Consider the following 25,036-nt stretch of genomic DNA (forward strand, 5'->3'; position numbering starts at 1 on the left):
AGTTCTCACCACAAAGAAATGCTAAATGCATGAGGTGATAGATACACTAACTACCCTGACTCAATTACTATACAACATATATATGTATCAAAACATCAGACTGTACCCCATAAATATATACAATTACAATGTGTCCATTAAAATAAATATTTTTTAAAATGGCTTCCAGTGGGTTTTTGGACCCCGAGTCTGCCATCAGCAGAGCACCAAATATTAGCTGCCTACTGGGTCCTGAGACTGAAGCCTCGAGGTGGGGAACCCCTGCACCCAGATTCCTATCCTGACATGGGTGATCACAGGGCCTCTCCAAGTTGCAAGGGGATGTGGCATCCCCCATGCTCAGACTCTTGCTCATGAACCTAGAAACACTGGCGATGTTGCTTCCGTTGCCTCCTCCTCTGGTGAAATGAGTCCCTTGGAATTAATTATAACTATATTTATAATTAATTAAGGTTGAGAGTTTTTCATTTTTATTGTTAGGAACATGTGTCAATCCAAGCTTCTCTGCCTTTATCACTGCCTTTTACTGCTTTCAAGTTTCTCTTGGATTTCAGTACTTTCGCTATAATGTGAATTTCTTTGTGTTTATGCTGTGTGAGGTTCAGTGAACTCTGCACATCTGTAGGTTGAAGTGTTTCATCATTTCTCTCCATAAGCTCTCCACCATCTTGGTCCAAGCTGCAATCTTGCAGCTGGACAACTACAGTAGCCTCCATGATAGTCTTCCTGTGTGTATGATCACTTCTGTTAGTCTGTTATCTACACAACAGCCAGAGGGATCTTTTTAGAAGCAAAAGCATTTTCTGTCCCTCCTGGTTAAAGCTGCTCAGTGGTTCCCAGAGCCCTGGAATATCCCAATACAGAAATACAGCCTTTGTGCATGCTGTTTGGGGGCAGTTCAATAGGCCTAGTGAGAAGTCCAGCCTCCTGCTGTGGGTTCTGACCAGACCCAGAACCAGGGCCTGACACCAACCTCCACCAAACGAAAATCAAAATCGATTTTAGATAAGGAATAGGGAGTGAGAGACTTTTGCAATAGGAAAAAACTTTGATTATAAGAAGTGCAAGCAGTTCCAAGTTCAGGCAGAAAGGAATTTTTTCTCATAGCAAGGAGTTAACAAGACTAAAAAAACTGGGTATAGTGGAGTGAGAAAGTGAGTGAACTGATCGGGCAGTGGAACAAAAGATGTCTTGCAGTTATCTGGTTCTAGAGAGGGGTTGTTAAGGGAATTGTTCTGCCTTCCAATGCTTATTTAACCTTAAAGTTGAGTCAAAGTTCAGAAGCTTAACTAAAGTTTGGTAAAGTCAAGTTAACAGGTATTTTGTTCTGATTAATGAGTGTGGACACACTGTTCAATTAATCATTTACGGGACCCCCCAAAAAAAGAAATTTGGATAGTTTGTGTCTGGCCTCATTCTAAGTAAAAAAAAAAAAAAAAAAAAAAAGGAGGGGATCACTGTGCAGTAAGTCATTTCCTAGAACATAAAAGGTTTGGGGATTTCTTAACCATTACTGTTTTCCAGCAGCACAAGGGTAAAACTCAACAGTCACCTCTCACATCCAGGTTTCACATCTCCTTTATCCCAAAACCCTTTGAAGAAGATCTTGGGGTTGCCCCTCTAGGTCACATGAAGTCTAGGTCATAGGAGTCTCTATTTTTAAGAAGCCAAGTGATTTTTAGGTTCAGGAGTTTGGGAAGTCTAGCCAAGCTTGGTGCTTTCTGGCTGGAAAGTCTGAGTAGATTCCCTGTGATTTAGGCCCCCAATTCTCCACCCAGGGACCCTCCCTCTTTGTAGCACAAATACCTCTCCAGACTCCTCCCCCCGTCACCTCTCAAGAGGACCCACCTTGAGTGCAGGTGCTCCCCACTGAATGTAGCTTAATTCATCTCCAAAGAAATTTTCTGTTTGTAGCATTTCAAGGCAGGGCCGTTGCCAGGGTAGACAGAGCAACATCTGCAAAGGAGGCCAAGATGAACCCTTATGGTTCAAATACTGTGTGCTTCTGGGGACCTCCCAGCACTGCCCATGTTCCCTCCCACTTCTCTTCTCTGTCCACAAGGTCAGGGTGATTTGCTTCTTTTCTGAATTAACTAACTACTTCCCTCCCTGATTTGACCATCTGTCTAAAATTGCAAAGCTCTTCTTCCTCTGTGTGGCTCCGTCCTCACAGTCAACCCCACAGTCTCCTCCCCATATCTAGGAGGCACAGGAGAACTCATGGCCCCCTGACCTGATGAGGTCAGGCTGCTGAGAAGCATCATAAAAAACCCCATTCACTCACCCCACTGGTATGTCCCAAGCACCCATGATTTGATAAGTGCTGTGCCGGACACTGGGACACAGAATGAACAGGACTGATATGGTCCAACCCCCCATGTAGGCTCACAGCCTAGTGTGTGGTGTTGGGGGAGGCAGCAAACAATAAAGAAGGAAAAAAATGAACAAGATGATGTTACATAGTGACATGTGCTATAAAGCAAATTTGTTAAAGGGCAATGAGATGTAGCTAAGGAGCCCACATTGGCGAGAGGTCAGGGAGGATCTCAGAGGATATAACCTGGGAGCTGAGACCCAAATGATGAGAAGTGAAAGGATCAGCCCTGCCAAGTATTACGAGATCATTAAGACTGAAGATATGTTTTTGCTCTCATTGCCTCCCACGTTCCATGTTTCTGTCTTGAATGATTTTCCTTCTGCCAGAACTACCTTCAGTATTTATTTTAGTGCAGGTCCACTGGTAAAAATTTCCTCACTTTGGTTCATCTGACTATGTCTTCATCTTCATTTTTGAAGGATATTTTTGATAGGTAAAGAATACTAAATTGGTATTTATTTTCTCGCAACACTTTAGTTATATCATTCCATTGCCTTCTGGATTTCATCCACTTCCTTGTGAAGTTAGCTGTTGGTCATATTGTGGTTTTTCTGAAATTTATGTGTCTCTTGTTCTTTGGCTTTTTGCAAAATAATCTCATTGATTTGGCATTTAGCAGATTGTCTGTGATCTGACTCAGTGGAGTTTTGATTTTTTGCTGTAGTTGATTTGCTGTCTTTCACTGTTTTGGAAAAATTTCCAGCCATCATGTCATCAAATGTTGCTTTTATGGGTGGGGTCTTTAGGCATTCATGTTTAGGTGTTCTCTTCAGAGGCCCCTTGTTCTGAGGTTGAGGCTAGCCCTGTATGTTGGGGCCCACCTGAGGCTATCAATTCTTCCAATCTTACCATCATCTTTTTCACACGCAGTCCTTAGTCTCAGAAACACAAGGCTCCTCTCCTTCTTAAATCAAGATTCCCTTCTCTATTGATGACGAGATTCCCTTCTCATCTTGTGTTATAAACTACCAGCCTCTACTGTGCCTATTCTGCTGACCCCTCCCTTCATGAGCCAGTCTTCCTGTAGTTTCATCTTTCTGTTTTTTACTCCTTTTCTTCCATTCTCATTGGTACATTTTCCCCTTAATATATTCTTCCTATTTTATTTCTCTTCAGTGTACTTATCACATTATGTATTTTTTTTCATTGTTTGTCTACCCTCACCAAACTTTAAACTGCATGAAAGTGAGAGTGATATTTTATCACTGTTGTGTTCCAGTGTCTCACCCAATGCATGATATGCAGTAGGCATTTTGTCAATATTTGCCTAATGGGACTGGCTGATTAGCTCAGTTGGTTAGAGTGTGGTGCTGATAACACCAAGGTCTCAGGTTTGATCCCTGTATGGGCCAGAAATAAAAAGACAAATATCTGCCAAATGGATGAACAAACAAAGGAACGCTGTCTGTCTCCCCTGCTGAAGAGCAGCTGCCCCCTTCAAAGTGATACCTGCTGAGATATGTCTCAGTCTGGGTGGAATGGTTGTGAAGGAAAAGCAGTACCCAATAGAGTAGAATGGAGCTGGGAGGGAGAGTAGTTTGGAAGACTCCAGTAGGGGGAGGCTGACTATGGGGCTGATGAAGAAAGTCTCCATGATAAGCTAGAACTGAAGCTGGCTAAGTGAGTCCCTCAAACTAAGGACAGAACTTGCTTCCTGTTCCCTCTATCCCTGCCCCATGTGTTTCCTCTTCAGTCTCTTTTGGTCCCAGGCCTTGCCCATCATTCTCTCTCCCCAATTTTCTCCTTTTTCTCCTACTTAGGCCCACCTCACCCTTTGCTGCCTCTATAGAGTAGTGTCCAGAATACAGAACTGAATGGTCATCTCTTTTTATTGAACAAAATCCTGTTTCATTTTCTGAATTGAAAGGCAAGTCCCTGTTTTCCTTTCCTCTTCCAAAAAAAAAAAAAAATCCCAGTTTCCGAGTTCACTGGAAATGGCCAGTGTTTTTTGTTTGTTTGTTTGTTTGTTTGTAAAGATGACCAGTAAGGGGATCTTAACCCTTGACTTGGTGTTGTCAGCACCACACTCACCCAGTTAGCTAACCGGCCATCCCTATATGGGATTCAAACCCATGGCCTTGGTGTTATCAGCACCACACTCTCCCGAGTGAGCTACGGGCCAGCCCATGGCCAGTGGTTTTATTGCTTGTTTCTGGCCCTGGACAAAAATGAGTGGTTTCATCTCCCTGGAAGGTTCTCCCTGACTCCCTGGTGACTGTGGTGAGTCCCTTGGTCCTCCACTACACCTTTTCATGTCTCTATTGTGGTCCTGACCTGTACTCACTGGTGTACCCAACATCTCGCCTGCGGGACTATGACTCCTTGACAGCACCCACAGGGCCTGGAACAGAGCTCCACATATCTCAGACACTCCATGAGGGATTGCTGAATGAACGAATGAATGAATAAGTGCATGAGCTCATACACTCTTCCCTTCTCCTCCGAACCAAGTTTAGATGCTCACCCCTCATGATTTACCTGTGTTTCTGTTCTTCATTCGTATCTGTTCCCACATTGTAGTCATGACACGAAATCACTGCCCAGTGCCATCTTCTATGGGTCACTACTGTTCTCAGAGCTGGTTTCTGAAAGAGCCTGGAATTCACTACCCTGCCCCACCCCCATACATCCCCTTCACTATTTCTAATATTAGTGTTATGCACTCTATACAATAGCTAGAACACACTCAACTTACGTTTGAGTGATCTCATTCCCATGAGTGCATTGTAAATAAATAAGTTCATGTAACCATCTAAAACTAGCTGTAACCAGCTGAACCAGGTTTTTATTTCCCTATCTCAAGCTATTTCAAAGTTATCTTGTAGGGCCTAAGCTGAGAATGAGCCAAAAGAGGACACTGCCCTTCAGATGACCTCAGGAACCTGAAAATTCTCTACCAAGGTGCCAGAGCCAGATTAGACCAATCAGAGGATTGGACTCAGAATCAACCAATCAGCTCCTGACTTTACCACCTATCACCCTTTGCCCTGTCATCTGGCTTGACTCAGATTTCACCAAAGATCCTGAATACTCCTTAAAAGCTCGTTCAGCCCTTGGTTCCGGGAGACAGATTCGAGAGCTGTATGTCCTGTCTCCATGCCAGTGGACTCTGCAAATAAAGCCTTTCTTCTTGCAAAAGCTGGTGCCATGGTATTGGCTTCTGTGCACATCAGGTATCCAGCCCTTGCTCAGTAACAATTTAGAGTTAGGATGACTATGAATAATCGGAATATTTATAGCATGACCCTAAAAGACTTGCTTACATACATTAGTATATCATATTAATTGTGGGAGACTTCCTCTCTGTCCTCTACTTGGGGTATTCTCACCCTGGCAGCAGTGAGGCATATGAATCCATTTACGCAGCAAGAAGCCTTATGGCAGTCCCCGTCCAGTTTACACCAAGCTCCAAAAGAATGAGCTCACTGCCTCTCGGTCTAGCTGGTTTAACTGGACAAGGATAGCACCCAGTTAATACACCAGAGAAAGCACATCTTCATGATGGAAGTTAAGTATGGAAGCTCAGTTTCCCAATTATCCAAAACCCAGAAGAATTTCTGTTATTGTTCCCTCTATATGCTCCACCCCCACTTTCTTCCTTTTGAACAGGGCTGTCCTCAGTGGACTCTGTTAAGGACCCTTCTACTGCCCTGTCACAGTAACATGGGAGGGTATTTATGTAGTATGAGTTTGATACTTTGGGAATTACCCTAGTGCTAACATCTGAATAAAAAGAAACCCTTAAAAGAGAAACTTTAATAAAATAAAAAGGAGAAAATATTTTAAAATGAGAGATAAATCTCACGGAATATAAAACAGATTAAAGACATCAGATTAAATGGTCCATGGGCAGTTTCTTATAAAATTAAACATATACTTACCATAAAACCCAGCTACTCCACCTCTAGGTTTTTTACCCAAAATAAATGAAAAATTTCATACACAAAAAGCCTTGTAGAGAATATCCATAGTAGCTAAGAACTGGAAATCAGCAAGCGAACTGAATAACTAATTGCGACTCATCCACACAATGAAATGCTACTCAGCAAAAAAAGGAGTAAGCCACTGACACATGCTACCACATTGAGCCTCAAAAAAACACTGCTGAGAGGGTCCGACTGTTGCTCACTTGGGAGAGTGTGGTGCTGATAACACCAAGGCCACAGGTTCAGATCCCTATATAGGGATGGCCGGTTAGCTCACTTCAGAGAGCGTGATGCTGACAACACCAAGTCAAGGGTTAAGAATCCCTTACTGGTCATCTTTTTTAAAAATAAATAAATAAATAGGGCTGGCTAGTTAACTCAGTTGGTTAGAGCGTAGTGTTATAACACCAAGGTCAAGAGTTCGGATCCCGGTACTGGCCAGCTGCCAAAATTTTTTTTAAATAAATAAATTATAAACAGAATACTGCATGATTCTATTAATATGAAACTCTTTTAAAAAGACAATTCTAATATATAGTGTTTGTAGATAGGTGGTTTCCCAGGGCTTAGATGGTGGGGATTAACTGCAAAGAGACATGAGAGAACTTTTTGGAGAGGTGGAAATGTTCTCTATTTTGACTGTCGTGGTGGTAACAAGGTGCAGACATTTTTCAAAACTCATCAAACTGTAGCCTTAAAAGGAAAGTAATTACAAAGCCTGGGTGAGATCACCAAGACAGTGCAAGATAAGAAATGGGCACCATGACATTATGAAGTAAAGGACGTAAGGAGGAAACAGCAAAGTGGGCCTAAAATGAAGGCCAGAAAGGTAGGAGGAAAATTGAGAGGTGTCCTGAAAGCCAAGTGAAAAACATGTTTCAGCAAGGAAATGATCCAGTATCTAAAATGCTGCTGATAATGTCACAGAAGAAGGAAAAAGAACTGGCCACTGGACTTAGCAATGTGATTATCTGGTGGTGAGATGGGTTTGGAATAGGTTTAAGAAATAATGGAAAGAAAGCAAAGACAGCAAGAACAGTCAACTCTTGAAAATTTTGCTTTCTAAAGTGAAGCAGAGAAATGACTCAGAGCCAGAAGTGAATGTAGTATCAAGAGTTGTGTTACATTTTAGGAGTATGTTTGCATGTTGATGAAATGATCTAGTATATAGAGAAAAACTGATGATACAAGAGATAGAGGAGACTGGCTGGTACAATGTCCTGGAGTAGATAAGAAGGGACAGGCTCTGGTGCACAGGCCCAGCCAGTTCACACATAGGCACCAGCAGGAAGGCACTGGCATTGTGCAAGGTGGGTAGAAGAAGTGAAGGGATGTTATGGAAGGCCTCTGGTGATTGCTATTTTCTAGCAAAATCATCTGCTGGGACTGAGCATGAGGGAAGGTTAGGCATGTGATTGTTGGAATCTAGATTCTAGTCAACTAGGTCAGGAAGGGATGCTCAAACATTAGAGGGGCTCATCACTGATGGGATGGTTCTAGGGATAACAATGGGAGTATCTCACAAAACTGTCAGCAAAGAAGTCAAAAAGCCATGAGGTGAGGATATCGAAAGATAATCTACACAGACATTGGAACCAGGAAGTATTATGATGGGAATGGTTTTAGATGCAGTGAGGCAGGAGTTGAAATCTTTGAGATATGCAGATGAGTGACCAGTTAGTAGATGACTGCACCTAGAAGAAACATGGGTGATCATCTGGTGTCCTGAGAGCCGGAGCTAAGTTTTAGAGAGATGGGACGAACAATAGTCTGGAAGCAACAGATAAGAGTGGGAGAAAGTATTTACCACATGTTCTCACTTATTGGTGGGAGCTAAAAATTAATATAAAAATTAATATATAAATTCACACACACACACACACAAAACCGGGGGGGGGGGGAGAAGATATAACAACCTCAATTACTTGAAGTTGATACGACAAGCAAACAGAAAGGACATTGTTGGGGGGGAGGGGGGAGGGAGAAGGGAGGGAGGTTTTGGTGATGGGGAGCAATAATCAGCCACAATGTATATCGACAAAATAAAATTAAAAAAAAAAAAATCATCCTGGCCAGGAAAAAAAAAAAAAGAGTGGGAGAAAGTAATCACCCTCGGAAGGGAAACAATGTGCACAGGGAAGACATAGCAGGGAACTGAATGGAGACTTCCGTTGGCTAAATGAGAGTGGGCCCGGCAGGAAGTTCCAGAGTTGGAGAGGAGTGAAAGATGCAGTCAAGAAGGGCAATGAATTGAGCCATACACAGGTCAGAATGAGGGATATAGGGAGATACAGGGGATCTAGGAGTCCTGGACATAAGGGAACACTAAAATCAATCTTGATACTTGAGTGTCATGTAAGGCTATATGTAAAAGGTGATAGGGAATCCCTTCCAGGAAGAAGCAGAAGTCTGGAAATTTCTTTTGACTCATGAAGTGGGTTCACCCACAGGAGGCCCTTTTAGAAATATTTAGAAGAAATAAGCTTAGTAATAAGGTTATAATATGTTTCCAGGATGCTCATGGAATATTGTACATAAATCGGACAACTTGGATTTGCTTTGGGCATTACAGGATGATATCCATAACATACTGGCACTGCTTTCTCTTACAGAGATACTATTGATTAACTCTATTCTCTCCAAAGGTCTTTGCACAAACCACATAAGAAATACATTGGTAACTTTAATTTACTCCTGCAACATTTATTGGGTGATGACTAATACATCAGGCCCTGAAAGGTAGTGAATCAAATGTCATATATCTACATGAGCTCAAGCCACACGAGGCAGACAGTAAACACAGCCTCCCCATGACACCAGTGGGCTACCATTTCTCAACCACATGGACCCATTGAGAACTAGCTGAACTTTATGTACAAGGCTACTTCAAAAAGTTCATGAAAAGATTCATATTGTCTTTGAATTCTATTTTTCTATGAACTTTCTGAAGTACCCTCGTACTCCCGATTTCTATCCAATACCCTCCAAGTCTATCCAGGAATAATCCTTGGCCCCTAGTTAGAGAACTACTTTAATGAAATACAGAAAATATTTATGAACTGGAGAAAAGCCACTCCAGTCCTCTGGTCCATCTCACCCCCTTTCCCCTGTAAGCACTCACAGACACTTCTTCAATCTATGTGATGATCTGGTTAGCTCCCTTCTCTTCTGAAACACTGCCCTATCAAGAAATCTTTTCATCTGGGGAAGATAAAGAAAAAAATAAATACTGCATCCATGACAGACCTTGAGAAATGGTGCTCCAACATGCAGAGGTATCTGACTGTGTAAAGGAACAAGCACTATTGCCCTCTGCTTTATGAGAGGCACTCTAGACCCATCATGGGGGTTGCCCAAACCTCCAGTGAGTCCTGCTGCCCTGTAATCCTTAGGGTTGTGAATGGTGAAACTCTATCTAGGTCCCAGAAAATGCAGTGATTCCGAATGTCCAATCCAGACTTCTTCATATTCCAAAGGGATGTTAGCTGTCATATTACCAGAAATCCTTCTGGACAGAGGAACCAGGTAACTTTGTTTCTCATCGTTTCAGATTTTCTAATTTTTATTATCGAATCTTTACTATAGAAACACTGAACAAAAGGGAAAAAGAACAGGGAAAAAAAATCATTGGAGAGGCAGTATAACATAGTGGTTAAAAACATGAACTCTGGAGCCAAATAATCTCAGCTCCAATCTCTACTAGCTGTAGTTCTACCTGGTTCCTAAACATCTCTGCTTCAGTTTTCCCATTTTTAAAACTGGAATAATAACAGTACCTATCTCACAGATTTAAGGGTATAGAACAATATTTGGAAAGCATTTAAAACAAGCCCTAGCACATGGTAAGTGCTATATTTGTAAAACTTAAAAAAAAAAAATCTCAAATTAACTGGGTTAATTTCTCCATGGTTCTTTCAGATCTTATCCATATACATTTTTTTAGGTCTGTTATAGTATATATGTATATACAATTCTGTGTCCTTTTTATTCCTTCATGTCATGTATATTGATAAGGTGTCCATAACTATAATTTATAGTGATTGCCTAAAACAAACTAGTTGCCCAGCAATGCAGTAATGAGTAAATGGACATTGACACACTTGATTAAGTATCACCTTTTGTTCCAACAATATCAGTCTCATACTTCTAGGCAATAACCTTTGCACCATTAGTAATCTCATTACTAATCTTTTCTAAGGAGGTTAATCTTGATCAACAGTAAATACCCCATTCATACTACTTTTAAATTCAGGTTTAGTATCTCATATTCTATTCTTTAAAGGGCACCTAGACCCTCCCCTTATGACAGCAAATTCTGTATTTCTATAATTACGCACAAAATGTTACTGTAAAGTTTTCCATCCAGTACTCCAGCTTGATGCAAACCAGTACATTTCCAATGAAAACACTTTTCTCAGCATAAGGTTTTTCCTTTAACATTAAACACTGATCTACATATAGGTGAGAACTCTTGCTAAAAGATGCCCCATCCCCCACCGTCATGTTCCTCAAGTATAGGTTCCTGGTGGATCACAAGGGGAGCTTAGAGTTTTCATCATTATAATTGTCTTAGGTTGAGTAAAGGCTACATAACTGCTGAAAGCTTTCCTCTATTCTTTTCATTCATAGGGTTTCTTCTAAGAAGAATTTTGTAGTGAATAATAAGGGGAGAAGTCTTATTGAGCTCAGTAAAAAATTTCTCCTCTTGATTATATTTATAGTTTAAGTGTGTTATCAAACGTACAATACAAGAAAAATTTCTCATCAATTCAATTCAGTTTCTCTTCATGGTGATTTCTCTGGTGTTGAAGTAGGGCTGAGTGACCACTAAAGGCTTTTCCACATTCATTGCATATAAAGCGTCTCTCTCCACTATGCATTCTCTGATGAATAACAAGGGAAGAATTCTTACAGAAAGCTTTCTCACAATGATTACATTTGTAGGGTTTTTCTCCAGTATGATTTCTCAGGTGTACAATAAGGGAAGAACTCTCATTAAATGCTTTCCCACATTCATTACACCTGTATGGTTTCTCTCCAGTATGAGTTCTCCGGTGTGCAATAAGGTGAGAGCTACAGTTAAAGGATCTTTCACATTGATTACATTTATAGGGTTTCTCACCAGTGTGAATTCTCCGATGAGCAACAAGGTGACAGCTCTGACTGAAGGATTTTCCACATTTATTGCATTCATAGGGTTTTTCTCCAGTGTGAGTCCTTTGATGCCTAACAAGGTGAGCCATCTGGCTGCAGGATTTTCCACATTTATTACATTCATAGGGCTTAATTCCAGAATGAATTATTTCATGTTTAGTGAGGGCTGAGCGTTCTCTGAATGCTTTGCCACATTCCTGACAGTTATAGGGTTTCTCTCCTGTGTGAGTTCTCTGGTGGGCAATGAGGTGTGAGCTCCAGCTGAAGGATTTTCCACATTCAGTACATTTATATGGTTTTGCTCCAGAATGAGTTCTTTCATGTTTACTAAGGGCTGAGTAATCCCTAAAAGCCTTTTCACATTCATCACATTTAAAGGGCTTCTCTCCAGTATGCATTCTCATATGGGCAATAAGATGAGAGCTCCAGCTGAAAGATTTCCCGCATTCAGTGCATTCAAAAGGTTTCTCTCCAGTATGAGTTCTCTGGTGTCCAATGAGATGGGAGTTCCAGTTGAAAGATTTCCCGCATTCATTACATACATAAGGTTTTTCTCCTGTATGAATTCTCTTGTGTACAATAAGATGAGAATTCCAGCTGAAGGCTTTTCCACATTTATTACATTCATAGGGTTTTATTCCAGTGTGAGTCCGTTCATGTTTAGTAAGAGCTGAACGATTCCTAAAGACTTTTCCACATTTATCACATTCATAGGGCTTCTCTCCAGTATGAGTTTTCTTATGTTGAATAAGGTAAGAGCTCCAGATAAAAGATGTGCCACATTCATTATATTCATAGGGTTTCTCTGCAGTGTAAGTGCTTGTATGTTGAGCAAGGAATGAGTCATATCCAAACACTTTCTCCCATTCATTGTATTTATATGCTTTCTCTACAGCACCAATTTTTTGATGTTCCATAAAGGATGAGAAGTAAAAGATATTCTCATATTCTTTGTAATTATACTGGTTTTCTCCAATATGAAATCTTGGATGTTCATTAAATGATGGGCTCTGGTTAAAGATTTGATGGCATTCCTTATATTCATAGAGTTTTTCTCCTGTATGCATTCCTTTATGATCACCAAAATGTATTATATGATTGAAAGATTTAACAGCATCAGTATATTTGAAAAGATTATCTGCAGTCTGCATTTGTGCAGGGTAAATAGGTTGAATGGACTGGTAGAAGGCTTTGTCATAATCATTATTTTCACAGGTAACCTTATCTGCATACATTATGGCTGAATTATATCTCCAACTTTCAGCATGTGTATCAGGCTTATAAAAATGTTCTATTTGAGAAACTCTCTGAGATGGAACACAGTTTAAGCTTTGGCTATACTCTGCCCCAAGTTCACAGAATTCAGAGCCTCTCTGAGATAGTACTTGCTTTTGCATAAAGACCATTTGTCTCATAGCCATACTCTGGTTCATGTGGTAGGTTTCTAATTGGTCTTTACATCCCAAAACTTCTAACCTGGAGAACCAAGGATCATCCCATATGTATCTTTCCAATTTCATGCCATGGGATTGTTCTTCCCCCAAAATGCTCTGTGCTGGGATCAACACTTTGCTTTCAAGATTTCTCATCCATTCTGAAATAGACAGAAAAAAGCTGTGAAAGCATCAGGAAAGACTTTAGAATAGAGTGGGAATGGTGAGATTTATTGTCCATATAATGAAAAAGAAAAGGGTGAATTAGTTTTCAAGTACAGACTTGGAACCCAGAGAAAGATCATAATAGGGAAGACGAGAATAGTGAAAAATGAACAATAAACAGAATACCAAGCATATACTAATAATTAACAAAACTATTTAAGAGTACTTTCCCATGAAAAGGAAGACCAGAATAGAGTGTGCAGGAAAGAGTTAATCCTGCAGGCCTGAGTTGCTCAAACCCTGCACATTCCCAAGATGGCCTGTTTCATGACCGGCCCTTGACCAACTCCTGAGAATTGAGATCTAAGCATGTTCTAAGTGATGACTGTTTTGCATGTTCAAAGCCTTGAAGTACACTGCACCAGTTTCTCTACTTTGTGCAAACAATAGTGAACACCTGCTTTTTTTCTGAGGTGGTCTGGAGTTTCAGTGATTTTAGTCAGTCATATAAGCACAGTGTGCCTGCATGACAAACCCCCAATAAACACCCTAGGCTCAGGCAAGTTTCCTAGTAGACAATACTTCACACATGTTGTCATATCTCCTTGCTGGAGGAGTTAAGTGTATCCTCTGACATTCCACTGGTAAAGGAGTACTGGTATCTCGCACCTGATTTCCCCTGGACTTAGCCGCATGCACCTTTCCCATCTGCTGATGTTGCTTTGTAACCCTTTCACTGCAATAAACTATAACATTAGTATATGACTTTTGAGTCCTATGAGTCCTTCTAGTGAATCACTAAACCTGGGAGTGGTCTTAGGGACCCCTGAAAAAGGACACAGTGAATGTTATTAAGGTAAAAAAAAATAAGAAATAACTGGAAATGAGCACATAGGCCCTTACCAATTACATTTTAAATTACTAAATAGTCTTAATTCATTTCTGTGTTATAATTTCCTTCCTGCTCCCCTATCTTGACACCTTCCAAAAAAAAGGGAGGGGGTGGGGTTAAGAGAAAGTATTCACCAAATGAGGCTTCAGCCAGGATGTTATCTACGACAAAATGCTGTCACATTATTTCCTATTCCATGTAGTCTATTCAATGACACAAGATTCACCACTCCAAAGGGAAAATATCATCACGGTACAAGGATATCCCTAAAGTTACAATTTTTCTAACCACTACAGAATCATTTTTAGAGAAATGATACAAGAGATGAACTAGAAAGACAGCATAGTATGATGAAATAAACATGAAAGTCATAGCCTAATAGTCTGTATTTAAATACTGGCTCTGCCACTATCCTTGGAGGACTTTTCTGATGATTAAATGAGACTGTGAATCCAGCAAAATGCATGGCAAATCCAATATATGGGAACCACCTAACATCACTGCCAAGGTATCAGTCCTCCAACAATTGAAGGAGTTTATATTAGTTTCCTACTGCTGCTGTAACAAATTACCATGCTTAGTGGCTTAAAATAACACAAATTTATTATCTCACAGTTCTAGAAGTCAGAGGCCCAAAATCACTTTCACTGGGCTAAGACAAAGCTATTGGCAGGGTTGTACTCCCCCAGAAACTCTAAGGAAGAATCTGTATCCTTGCCTTACCCATCTTCTAGAAGCTACCTGCATTCCTTGGCTTATAGCTCCTTCCTCCATCTTCAAAGCACATCACTCCAACCTCTGCTTTTGTCATCACATATCCTCTCTGTCTCTGACCTTCCTGCTTCACTCTTATAAGGACCCTCATGATTACGCTTAGAATCCATCCAGATAATCCAGGATAATCTCCCCAACTCAGGATCCTTAATTCATTCACATCTGAAAAACCCCTCTGCCATGAAGGGCAACATATTCACAAATGCTGGAAATTAGGATATGGACGTCTTTGGGGGATGAGGAGAGTCATTATTCAGCTTACCACAGGGTCTAAAGTCCCAGGTATCCTACAGGACCTAGACCCATATCCTCTTTCTCTAGGTTTTTCTTCTTCTCTCTTCATTGTGTACCATTTCTCCCCTTTTACCACCCCAAGTCCACTATAAAAGAGGCTCTACTCTGCTCAAGAACTGGCATTTATTACCAATTTCAAACTTAGCTCCTAGAAGTCAGTAAATGATCTTCATATAGCTTTTGATTCCTTCTAGTAGAAACTTTTAAAAATGGAATGTGACCAATTCACTCACCAAATAAAAGACTGAATAAACAATTCTTGTCAACTATATACTCACTCAGTACTTGTGGCCTACTGAATAGCCAGCACCAGAGATAAAAGAAAATATAGTCTCCTCCTCCTGGTAATTAGAATCTGTATATCTCTGAAAGATTGTGGGGCTGTGGATGCTAAGTGGCTGGGAGATCAGAAATTAGCATTGACAGAAGCAATCAAGGATGGTTCACACAAGAAAAATGCCATGAGCTCAGCCTTCAAGCATGGCTTGAATTCAGACAGACTGCTAGTTCAGCATAAGCAAAGGCACGCATGATGTGACCAATATGTAAGGAGGACAGTGCCTTGGGTTCAATGTCCCCCCAAAACTTAGTCTCCACTGTGACAATGTAAAGAGGGTGGAAAATCCTATTATGGTAATTGAAAGGTGGGGCCTCAAAGAAGTGATTAGATTCTGAGGACTATGCCTAGTAAATGGATTAAAAATGGTGGTCAGGGGCATGCTTCTGAGGACTTTAAAAGAAGAGCACATGAGAGGTCAGTCTCTCTCTGCTCTGCCATTTTCTGCCATGTGAGATCCCTGAGTCACTGTCACCACCACCAAGATCCTCACCAGATGTGCTCCCTGGACTCTGGACTTCCCAGCCTCTGAAACTGTAAGCAATAAATTTTGTTTTCTTTATAAAATACCCAGTTCCATGTATTTTGTTATAAGCAATAGAAATGGACTAATACAGACAGTAAGGACTTTAACTGAGTGAACTATAGAAGCTATTCGGGAAAGGAGAAAAATAACAGAAAAAATTGGAAGGTCTTAAAATATAATTGTTTTGTTGTTTAGAAGGCAACTAGAATTACTGCAGGCTTACTGACAGGGACCTCATAATGGAAGATTTTAGTGAGATAAATCTAGAAATAACACCTGAGATGGCTAATAACAAGTGAGAATCTCCTCATCAACTTGAACTGGAATTTTCTAAGGAAGAGGCCTTACTGAGGGTTATGCTGGTGGCAGCTGAGTGACATCACTGATGTTTCAGAGGAAAAAAATCTCAGGAGTTAGGAAAGAGATTACTTCTTGGAGAGCAAAGAGCAGGAAGTCAAGATGACTTCTCAATCTCCAGCTTAGGGAACTTGCAGAATGCTGGCACCAGGGATACACATCAGGAAAGTGGGGAAATATCTAGAATGAAGAGATGAGATTCCTAGTTCTATCTACTGGATTTTGTAGTTGAGATGCTTTGTAAAATAATAAAAGTGTAAGGATGGAGGCAGTGGAACCACACAGCTCAGGACAGTAACTGAGAATGGTCAGCATTGAGGGGAGAAAAATTAAAGCTACTGGAATTCATGAGCTCTTGGAGGAAGGTTTCAGATCTGAATAGGAGGCAAGTGGTAAGACTCCACAAAAGCCCCCTTCATTAGAGTGGGTGGGGATATGTCCAACTTCAGGACTCAAGAAAAGTAACTATAAACTCTTATATGCTTGTAGTTATGTAAAGAAACTCTGTAAGCATACAATAGAAATTTTTTAAAGTGATTACCTGGGGCAGAATTATCAGTGAAAATAGCCAAGTAAGGATGTCTAGAATTTCACCCCTCCATAAAAGCAACTAAAAAACTGGCAAAAACTGTCAGAATCAATTTTTTTCATAATTCTGTAATTTAACCAAAGCCTGGCAACAACCAAGGAGCATTTATTCAAGAAAAATGATTGAATTTTGATAAGAACAGTGAGCTTTGTGGCATTTGAATAACTTATCTACCCCATCTCCAGCTCCCCAGTTCAGCAGTAGCCTTGAAAAATAACAGCCCAAATTTCCGTATTGGAGTGAGCAGAACAAAGCTGGGGCTATTTCAAAGCCTTATTTCCAAAGAACAGTCATTACTGGACCTGCCTTGTGGGTTCCCCGAGAAAGACCGGAATGGAAACACTTGTCTTTTGTCTTTGTTTTGCATGACAGGGAACTCTAGGGAAGAGGTACCCATCAAACATTTACAGTTAATGTTTTAAAGTCACTACTGCCTAAGGCAATGGCAAACAGTTAGGACCAACAACACACTAAGCAAAAAGATGAAAAGGAAAAGCAGAGGAATGACATACAAGGATTCTGAAAAGCTCCACATGCATATACACACTATAATTAAACTTTCAAAAGCCTGAAAATAGCAAAGAAAGAAGCAACTCATCATATACAAGAGATCATCAATAAGATTAACAGCTTATTTCTCATCAGAAACCATGAAGGTCAGAAAGGAAAATACTGTCAACCAAAATTCTATATCCAACAAAATTATCCTTCAAAAGTGAAGGAGAAATCAAGAGATTCCCAGATAAACAAAACCTGAGACAATTTGTTGCTAGCAAACCTGCCCTATTAGAAATGCTAAAGGAAGTCCCTCAGGCTGAAATGAGAGAACACTAGCCAATAACTCAAAATAAAGAACACCAATAAAAGAAACTATATATGTAAATATAACAAGACAGTAAAATGCATTTTTTGTTTGTAACTCCTTTTTTTCTATTTGATTTAAAAGACAAATACATAAAGCAGGAATTACAAATCTATGCTGATATATACACAACATATAAAGATGTAATTCCTGACAATAACAATTGATGGAGTTTGGATGTCTTGTCCCCTCCAAAACTCAGGTGGAAATTTGATCTCCTATGTGGCAGTGTTGGAAACTGATTGTGTCACGGGGGTGGATCCCTCATGAATGGATTAATGCTCTCCCTGGGGGAGGTGGGAATTAATGAGTGAGTTCCCACTCTATTAGTTCCCGCGAGAGCTCATTGCTTAAAAAGACCCTGGCAACTTTTTCCTCTCTCTTGCTTCCTCTCTCACCATGTGATCTGCTTGTACCCAGCAGCTGCCTGCCACTTTCCGCCATAAGTAGAGGCAGCCTGAGGCCCATGCCAGATGCAGCTGTCCCAGAATCATAAGCCAAATAAACCTCTTTCCTTTATAAATTACCCAGTCTCAGTTATTTCTGTTATAGCAACACAAAATGTACTAATACAGAAAATTGGTACTGAGTAGTGGGGTGTTGCTATGGAGATACCTGAAAATGTGGATTAAGCTTTGGAACCGGGTAATGGGCAAAGGCTGGAGGAGTTTAGAGGACTTAGAAGAAGAGAAAAAGACGTGGGAAAATTTGGAATGTCTTAGAGACTTATGTGGTGGCGAGCAGAATGCTGATAGAAATGTGGACAGTAAAGGCCATGCGGATGATGAGGTGTCAGACAGAAATGAGGAACTTATTGGGAACTGGACAAAAGATAACCCTTGCTACACCATAGCAAGGAATCTGACTGCATTGTGTCCATGCCCTTAGACTTTGTAGAAGGTGGAACTTAAGAGCTGTGAACCAGAGCATTAGGCCAAAGAAATTTCTAAGCAGCAAAGCAATAAGGAAGCTGCATGGTTGCTTTTAAGAGCCTATCTTGAGTTATGGCAGCAAAATCATGATGTAAAGCCAGAACTTGGAAGCAGAGCATAAAGGTTTGGAAACTTTGCAGCCTGGCCATGAAATAAAGAAGTGGAGAGCCAGTGAACAATCCAAGTGTGAAGCAGATAAACTGGTGGCTAAAGACTTTATCTTGGCAGTAAGGCAGCCACATGCTAATAGCAGAGAAAATGAGAGGAAAGCCCTCCAGGCATTTCAGAAGTCTGGAAGGGTGCCCCACCCCTCACAGACCCTGAGGCCTAGAAGGACTGAGTTATCCTGGAGGACAGACCTGGGGCGCAGCTGCCCTCGGGATCCCGCTTCCTGCATCCTAGGTGCTCTGGCTGGAGCAGCCCAAAGTGTAGTTCATGCAGCAGCCCTGGAGAGTAGAGGCCCGAAACCTCGGTGGCATCCATGTTGTGTTAAGTCTGCAGGCCGGTAAGATGTGAGAGCAGTGGAGGCATGGCAGCCTCTACCCAGATTCCAGAGGATGTATGGAAAAGCCTGGAAGTCCAGGCAGAGATCTGCCGCAGGAGCGGAGCCACTGCAGAGGCCATCTACTAGAGCAACGCAGAGCAGAAATGTGGGGTCAGAGTTGCAGCAGAGAAACCCCAATAGCACCATGCCTGGTGGAGCTGTGAGAGCAGGACCGTCATGGAGACCCCAGACCTGTGGAGCTATGAGAGTGGAACACCAGCCTGGGAGAGGTGAAGTGTGGCCTGAGACCAGGAAAGCCATAGGAGTGGAGCTGCCCAAGGACTTGGGGACCCAACCCCCACACCAGTGTGCAGAGGCAGTTGAACATGGAATCAAGGTACCTGATTTGCCAGCCTTGAGATTCAATGCCTGCCCTGCTTGGTTTCGGACTTGTTTGGGACCTGTTTTTCCTTTCTTTTGGCCTATTCCTCCCTTTTGGAATGGGAATGTGTACCCAATGCTTGTTCCACCATTGTATCTTGGTAGTAGATAAATTTGATAGATAAAGATAAATTTTCAGGTTCACAGCTAGAAGGACTTCTGCTTTTGGTCTCAGAGGAGACTTTGGATTTTGGACTTTTAAGTTGGTGCTGGAACAAGCTAAGACTCTTGGGACTGCTGGGATAGAATGATTGTATTTTGTATGTGAGAGTGACATGAGTTTTGGCGGGCCAGAGGCGGAATGATGGAGTTTGGATGTGTTGTCCCCTCCAAAACTCATGTGGAAATTTGATCTCCAATGTGGCAGTGTTGGAAACTGATTGAGTCATGGGGGCGGATCCCTCATGAATGGATAAAGCTCTCCCTGGGGGAGGGGGGATTAATGAGTGAGTTCTCACTCTATTAGTTCCCGCAAGAGCTCTTTGCTTAAAAAGACCCTGGCACCTTCTCTCTCCCTCTTGCTTCCTCTCTCTTGCTTCCTCTCGCCATGTGATCTGTTCGTACCCGCCGGCTGCCTGCCACTTTCCACCATGAGTAGAAGCAGCCTGAGGTCCATGCCAGATGCAGCTGTCCCAGAATCGTAAGCCAAATAAACCTCTTTATAAATTACCCAGTCTCAGGTATTTCTGCAAAACGGACTAAAATAACAGTTATAAGAGAAGGAGAACTGAGCTATACAAAAGCAAAGTTTTTGCATACTATCAAAATTAAATTGTTATTAATCCAAACAAGATTGCTATAAATGAAAATGTTAATTGTAATCCCTAGGACAATCACTAAGAAAATAAGTCAAAAACTTATAGTAAAAGAAAATGGATTACCTAGGTGCGCACCTCTGTATGTTGCTCTGTGTACCTATGTTTGGGAGGTAAGAGTAATGTGGATAAGAGCAAGGAGTATCAATGCAATTTTTCAGCTTACACATTTCATGTAGCGTTACATTTTTTGAACCATGTGAATACATTGCCTATATAAAAAACCTATTCTGTTGTCGTCGTTGTTGTTAAAGAAGTGTCTGTGGCCAAAGAATACAAGTTTGGTAATAAAGGAAAAAGTTAAAAAGTAGGTAGGTGAATGAGAAGTCATCTTAGAGAAAGGGACAGCAGAGAATATGAGAGCCATCGAGAGCAGATGGCAAAGGAGGGAAACTGGAGCATACAAAACCTGTTACCTTAATAAGGGTGAGTGTCATTGCTATGAATCAATAGCAACAAGAAAGTCAATACAAAAAGGAAGACAGTTCCTTAGAGGGAATTCTAAATGTATTTGAAAAAGGTAACTCCTTATAGCCTTAGCCCATTTCTCAAAAAGGAGAGCTTAGAAGAAAGTTCCTTCCTCACACCTGGCGCCTGCCCTCACCTTGACAAGTGCTCTGAGGATATGCTTGCTCCGTCGACCATGGCTCTTCTCCTTGCTCCAAAAGGGAAATGACCTCAGGCTTGGCAATCTGATTCCCTACACATGGAAGAAAAACATGGGACGTGTATAACAAAGCTTCAGGGTAACCAAAGAATGCTTCCCTTGCCTATTCCTCCCTGTGATTTCTCACTTGGGCAGAATAACACAGTCCCTCATTCTTCGTGCTTCATAAGCATTAGGAATGTCCTCCCTGAACCTCAAAGGGTCAGGAACAGCTCAGCCTTTCTGATACCCTATCCCACCTCCCATGAGCTTTTAAACATGGAGTAGCTGAAGGCATTACAATGGGAATAGCTTCATTTACTTGGGCAGCACCTGCCTTACCCACAGACAGCAGGTGCCCATAGGTCTCCAGCATCACATCACGATACAGGGTCCTCTGAACAAGATCCAGCTGCCCCCACTCTTCTTGGGTGAAGTCCACGGCCACATCCTTGAAGGTCACTGGTTCCTAAAAGAACACACAGGTTCCTTCTCAGACTGGGACCACTCCCTCCAATGTTTCTGTGTTTGGAGTGAGGCTGACAGCCCTGGGAGAGGAGACCGGATATAGAAAAACTGTCCTGGATATACTCAAGATTCTGACTGATGTGGTTCAGGTCTCACTGGGAACAATCCAGGGTCCCCCATTTGGAATGTAGTCTTAGGGAATTAGATACCTGGGCCCACAATAACCACAGCAAAAATGAGCAGGTCTCTCCTAAGACTCTTGCTAAATTCTAGTAATACTAGCTAGTGTGGACAGGATTCCCACCTAGGCAATGCCTTCTCCTCTGAAAATACACTTAATAAGTGTGGAAACAGGCTATGAGCACTGGTTTCAGACCAGTAACCTTGGGGTTAGAGTCTTTGCTCCAACATGTGGATCTAGGACCTAGAAGGGTAATCTGAATATTCACAGGTTGTCTTCTTGGCCAAGGTAGGGAAGTTTCCATTCCCAGATCATCTCCATCCCATGGACTGGAACCAAGGGTGAGCAGAAAGGCCCACAGCAGCCTGGGCCAAGGAGAATCAGCTACAGTTGCTGTTAAAAGCACTTGATTTAAAAAAAAAAAAATCCAAATTGTTATTTTTAGGAAGAAAAGAACCAGGAAAACCACTAGGAAACTAGAGGGGAAGATGAATGATAAGCTAAGTCTGATTTTTGTAGTGAATACATCCCGTAAGTTCTTTTAAGAAATCAATGTGAGGGGCTGGCTGCTTAGCTCGGTTGGTTAAAGCATGGTGCTGATAATAACAAGGTGAAGGATGGCAGAGGGGGGATGCCTTCCCTTGTTGTAGGGAGGTGATGTACCCACAGCTCCTGCTTGTTTCTCAACCCCTGTGACCTGTCCACACACTACAGTCCTGTCCTCTGTCTGGAAACCAGCTTCTGATCTACCTTCATCAATGCAGAATCGACCCTGAGACAAACACCTGCTGAACAGACAAGCGTGCAGGGCATCACTTCCACTCCAAGGATACTCTGGACCTCTACTCTCCCTTTCACAGCTATGTCACTTTTCTTCTACCCAAATATGACCTTTCTTGTGGGCTTCCTTTCTGTCCCTGCTAGTCACAGCTTATAAACTGAGCTTGCCATCTCTGATCTGGGCCAACCCTCACTGTTGGGTCTTCAGTGCATCAACGTTTACTCTGTCCGTCTGAACTGCTCCCCTTCCACCTTCACACAGTGACTGGCTTAAAACAAAGAACTGATTCTACTCCAACGATTCCTTACCCTAAAAAATCAGCTCCTGATGACATCCCCCACACATTCTACCTTATTGTACCCTACAGGGACAATGATCCGTCCGCTTGTCCATGGCTAAATCTCAGCTCTGTCCCACCTCCTCAGAGACGACACGGTATCAAGAACCGTCTCTCCTATTATCTTCACGTCCCCCCTTTAGAAATGTCCCATCTCTCCTGCACCCATGCCAGCTACCCCACCTCTGCTCCTGACAGTCAACTTCCTGCAAGATATAGTCCACCTTCTTCCTTCCTTGTCTTCCTGCCTTCAGCCTACTGCGGTTCCTTCTCTGCCTTTACTAACCATTTTCCTCTTCCTTAATATTTAAAATATTTTTTATATTCAACATTTTTGCTGATCTATATTGAAGTATTTTGTGGCAATGAACACGCATTAATTATGATTCTTACTTTCACCAAGCTCTCACCAAGATCCCAAATGCCTTGTCAATTGCTAAGCCCAAAGGTCGATTTCTGCCTTTGCTGCCTTTAACCTTTTACAGCATTTAAAAGTGCTGACCACAACCTTCCTCTGTAAAACCTTCCTCACCCTTCAACTGGCAATGCCAACCTCTTGTTTCCCTCTTACAGACTTGCCCAGACCTCAGTCTCCTTGATGGCTGCTGATTCTGCATTTAGAGGTAAAATAAACTTTTTTTAACTTAAATTTAACATACAGACAGAGAAGGGCACAAAACCTAAGCCCAATGCACTTTAACAGAGTAATCACACCTGTGGACCAGATGAGAGGCTGCATTTACTGCCCAGGCTGCTTCCAGCCCTGTGCTTGTCTCACACTGCCTAACCTATCCAGGAGGTGGCATCTTCTTAGATGGCTTCATCATTCACTTACACTTAACAGGCTCCAAACCCACACCCTGGCAGCTGTCAAGCTGGTGGACTGAGACACAAACTCACTTCCCATCCCTCCCAAGACCCCAGTGAAATCACCAAATGTTTAAAATGGAATAGAAGAATCACATATAATAAACATAAAAGAAATGAAATCATGAGAGTGGTCCTACAACCCTTAATAAAATAGTGGACAATGGTAATGACCATCAGTGACTGCTAACTTGCAGGTGAAAGGCAGACAGGGAGCTTTATAATGGAGGGGTCAGTCTAACAATATCTGCACCCACTAATCTATCATATCGTCTGAAAATGGGACAACCAGACACTGTGTGCCCACTTAGGCAACACAGTAGGAAGGACCCAACACCTATGAAGTACTCTTGACAAAAATACTAAATAAATCTACTTGTGTCTCTAGTCCAATTACCAGTTTACAGATGAGAGGATGGAGAAACTCATTCAATGACATCATGAAAGCAAAATCAAGCAAACCAACAAGTGAACCTGGTTTCTTCAGCATATGAAGCACATGCAAGTGTGTAGGACTTGTTTGGATCCTGATTTGAACAAACCAAGTGTAAAAAGACATTTTAGGGAAAAGTGGGAAAACTGAACATGAACTAGGTATTAAGTAATGTTAAGAAATCATTGTTAATTTTGCTGGCTGTGATAAAGTTATTGTGGTTTGTCCCAAAAGGTACATATCTCCTTGATATATACACAGAACTATTTACAAGAAGTATTCATAGGTGAAATGATACAATTCTGAGATTTGCTTTAAAATACTCCAGTTTTTATTTCGTTTTGTTTTTTAAAAAAAGTTTGGGGGGATAAAAAAGGTTGTGTTCAATAGATAAAAAGAAAGCTGAAAGCTGACAGTTGGTAAGGCTGGTGAACATGGGTGCTTGTGGTAGGCTGAATAATGCTCACCCCACCCCAACCAAGATGTCCATGTCCTAATCCCCAGAACCTGTGACTGTTACCTCAATGATAAAAGGGACTTCACAGATATGATTAAGTTAAGGGTCTTGAGAAAGGGAGATTATTTTGGATTATCCATGTGTGCCAAATGTAATCACAAGAGTCCTTACAAGAGACAGAAGGCAGGAGGATCAGAGTGTAGAGGAGATATGACAATGGTGGGGGAAAAAAAGTCAGAGTGATACACTTTGAAGATGGCGGAAGGGGTGTGAGCCTAGGAATGCAGACAGCCTATAGAAGCTGGAAAAAGCAAGAAAGCAGATTTTCCCCTGGAGCCTCCGAAGGAACACAGCCTTGCAGACCCATTTTAGACTTTTGAGTTCCAGAACAAGAGAATAAATTTACCCTGTTCTAAGCCATTAAATGTGGTAATCTGTTGCAGTAGCAACAGAAAACTAATACAGGATTCATGTTCTACTTTTGGGTTTTAAAATCCCCTAAATAAAG

At 41.6% G+C, this 25,036-nt stretch overlaps 1 protein-coding gene across 4 annotated transcripts in view; it reads right to left on the reverse strand.

Moving 5' to 3' along the window:
• The window catches only part of ZNF606 (zinc finger protein 606), a 74,443-nt gene that overhangs the window by 41,117 nt on the left and 8,290 nt on the right, over positions 1 to 25,036 (reverse strand). For 3 of the 4 annotated variants that reach the window (XM_063092008.1, XM_063092009.1, XM_063092007.1), the window contains exons 5-8: positions 21,347 to 21,473; positions 20,963 to 21,058; positions 12,934 to 13,051; positions 1,849 to 1,956 (exon numbers count right to left, since the gene is read on the reverse strand). In XM_063092008.1, the coding sequence (XP_062948078.1) occupies positions 1,881 to 1,956; positions 12,934 to 13,051; positions 20,963 to 21,058; positions 21,347 to 21,473 (417 nt within the window). In that variant the 3' untranslated portion in view covers positions 1,849 to 1,880. Of the gene's footprint in view, positions 1 to 1,848; positions 1,957 to 9,907; positions 13,052 to 20,962; positions 21,059 to 21,346; positions 21,474 to 25,036 lie in introns of those variants that run through there. The other variant, XM_063092006.1, reaches the window with a different exon arrangement.

The sequence above is a fragment of the Cynocephalus volans genome, chromosome 3 (genome assembly GCF_027409185.1).
Source record: "Cynocephalus volans isolate mCynVol1 chromosome 3, mCynVol1.pri, whole genome shotgun sequence".
NCBI lineage: Eukaryota > Metazoa > Chordata > Mammalia > Dermoptera > Cynocephalidae > Cynocephalus > Cynocephalus volans.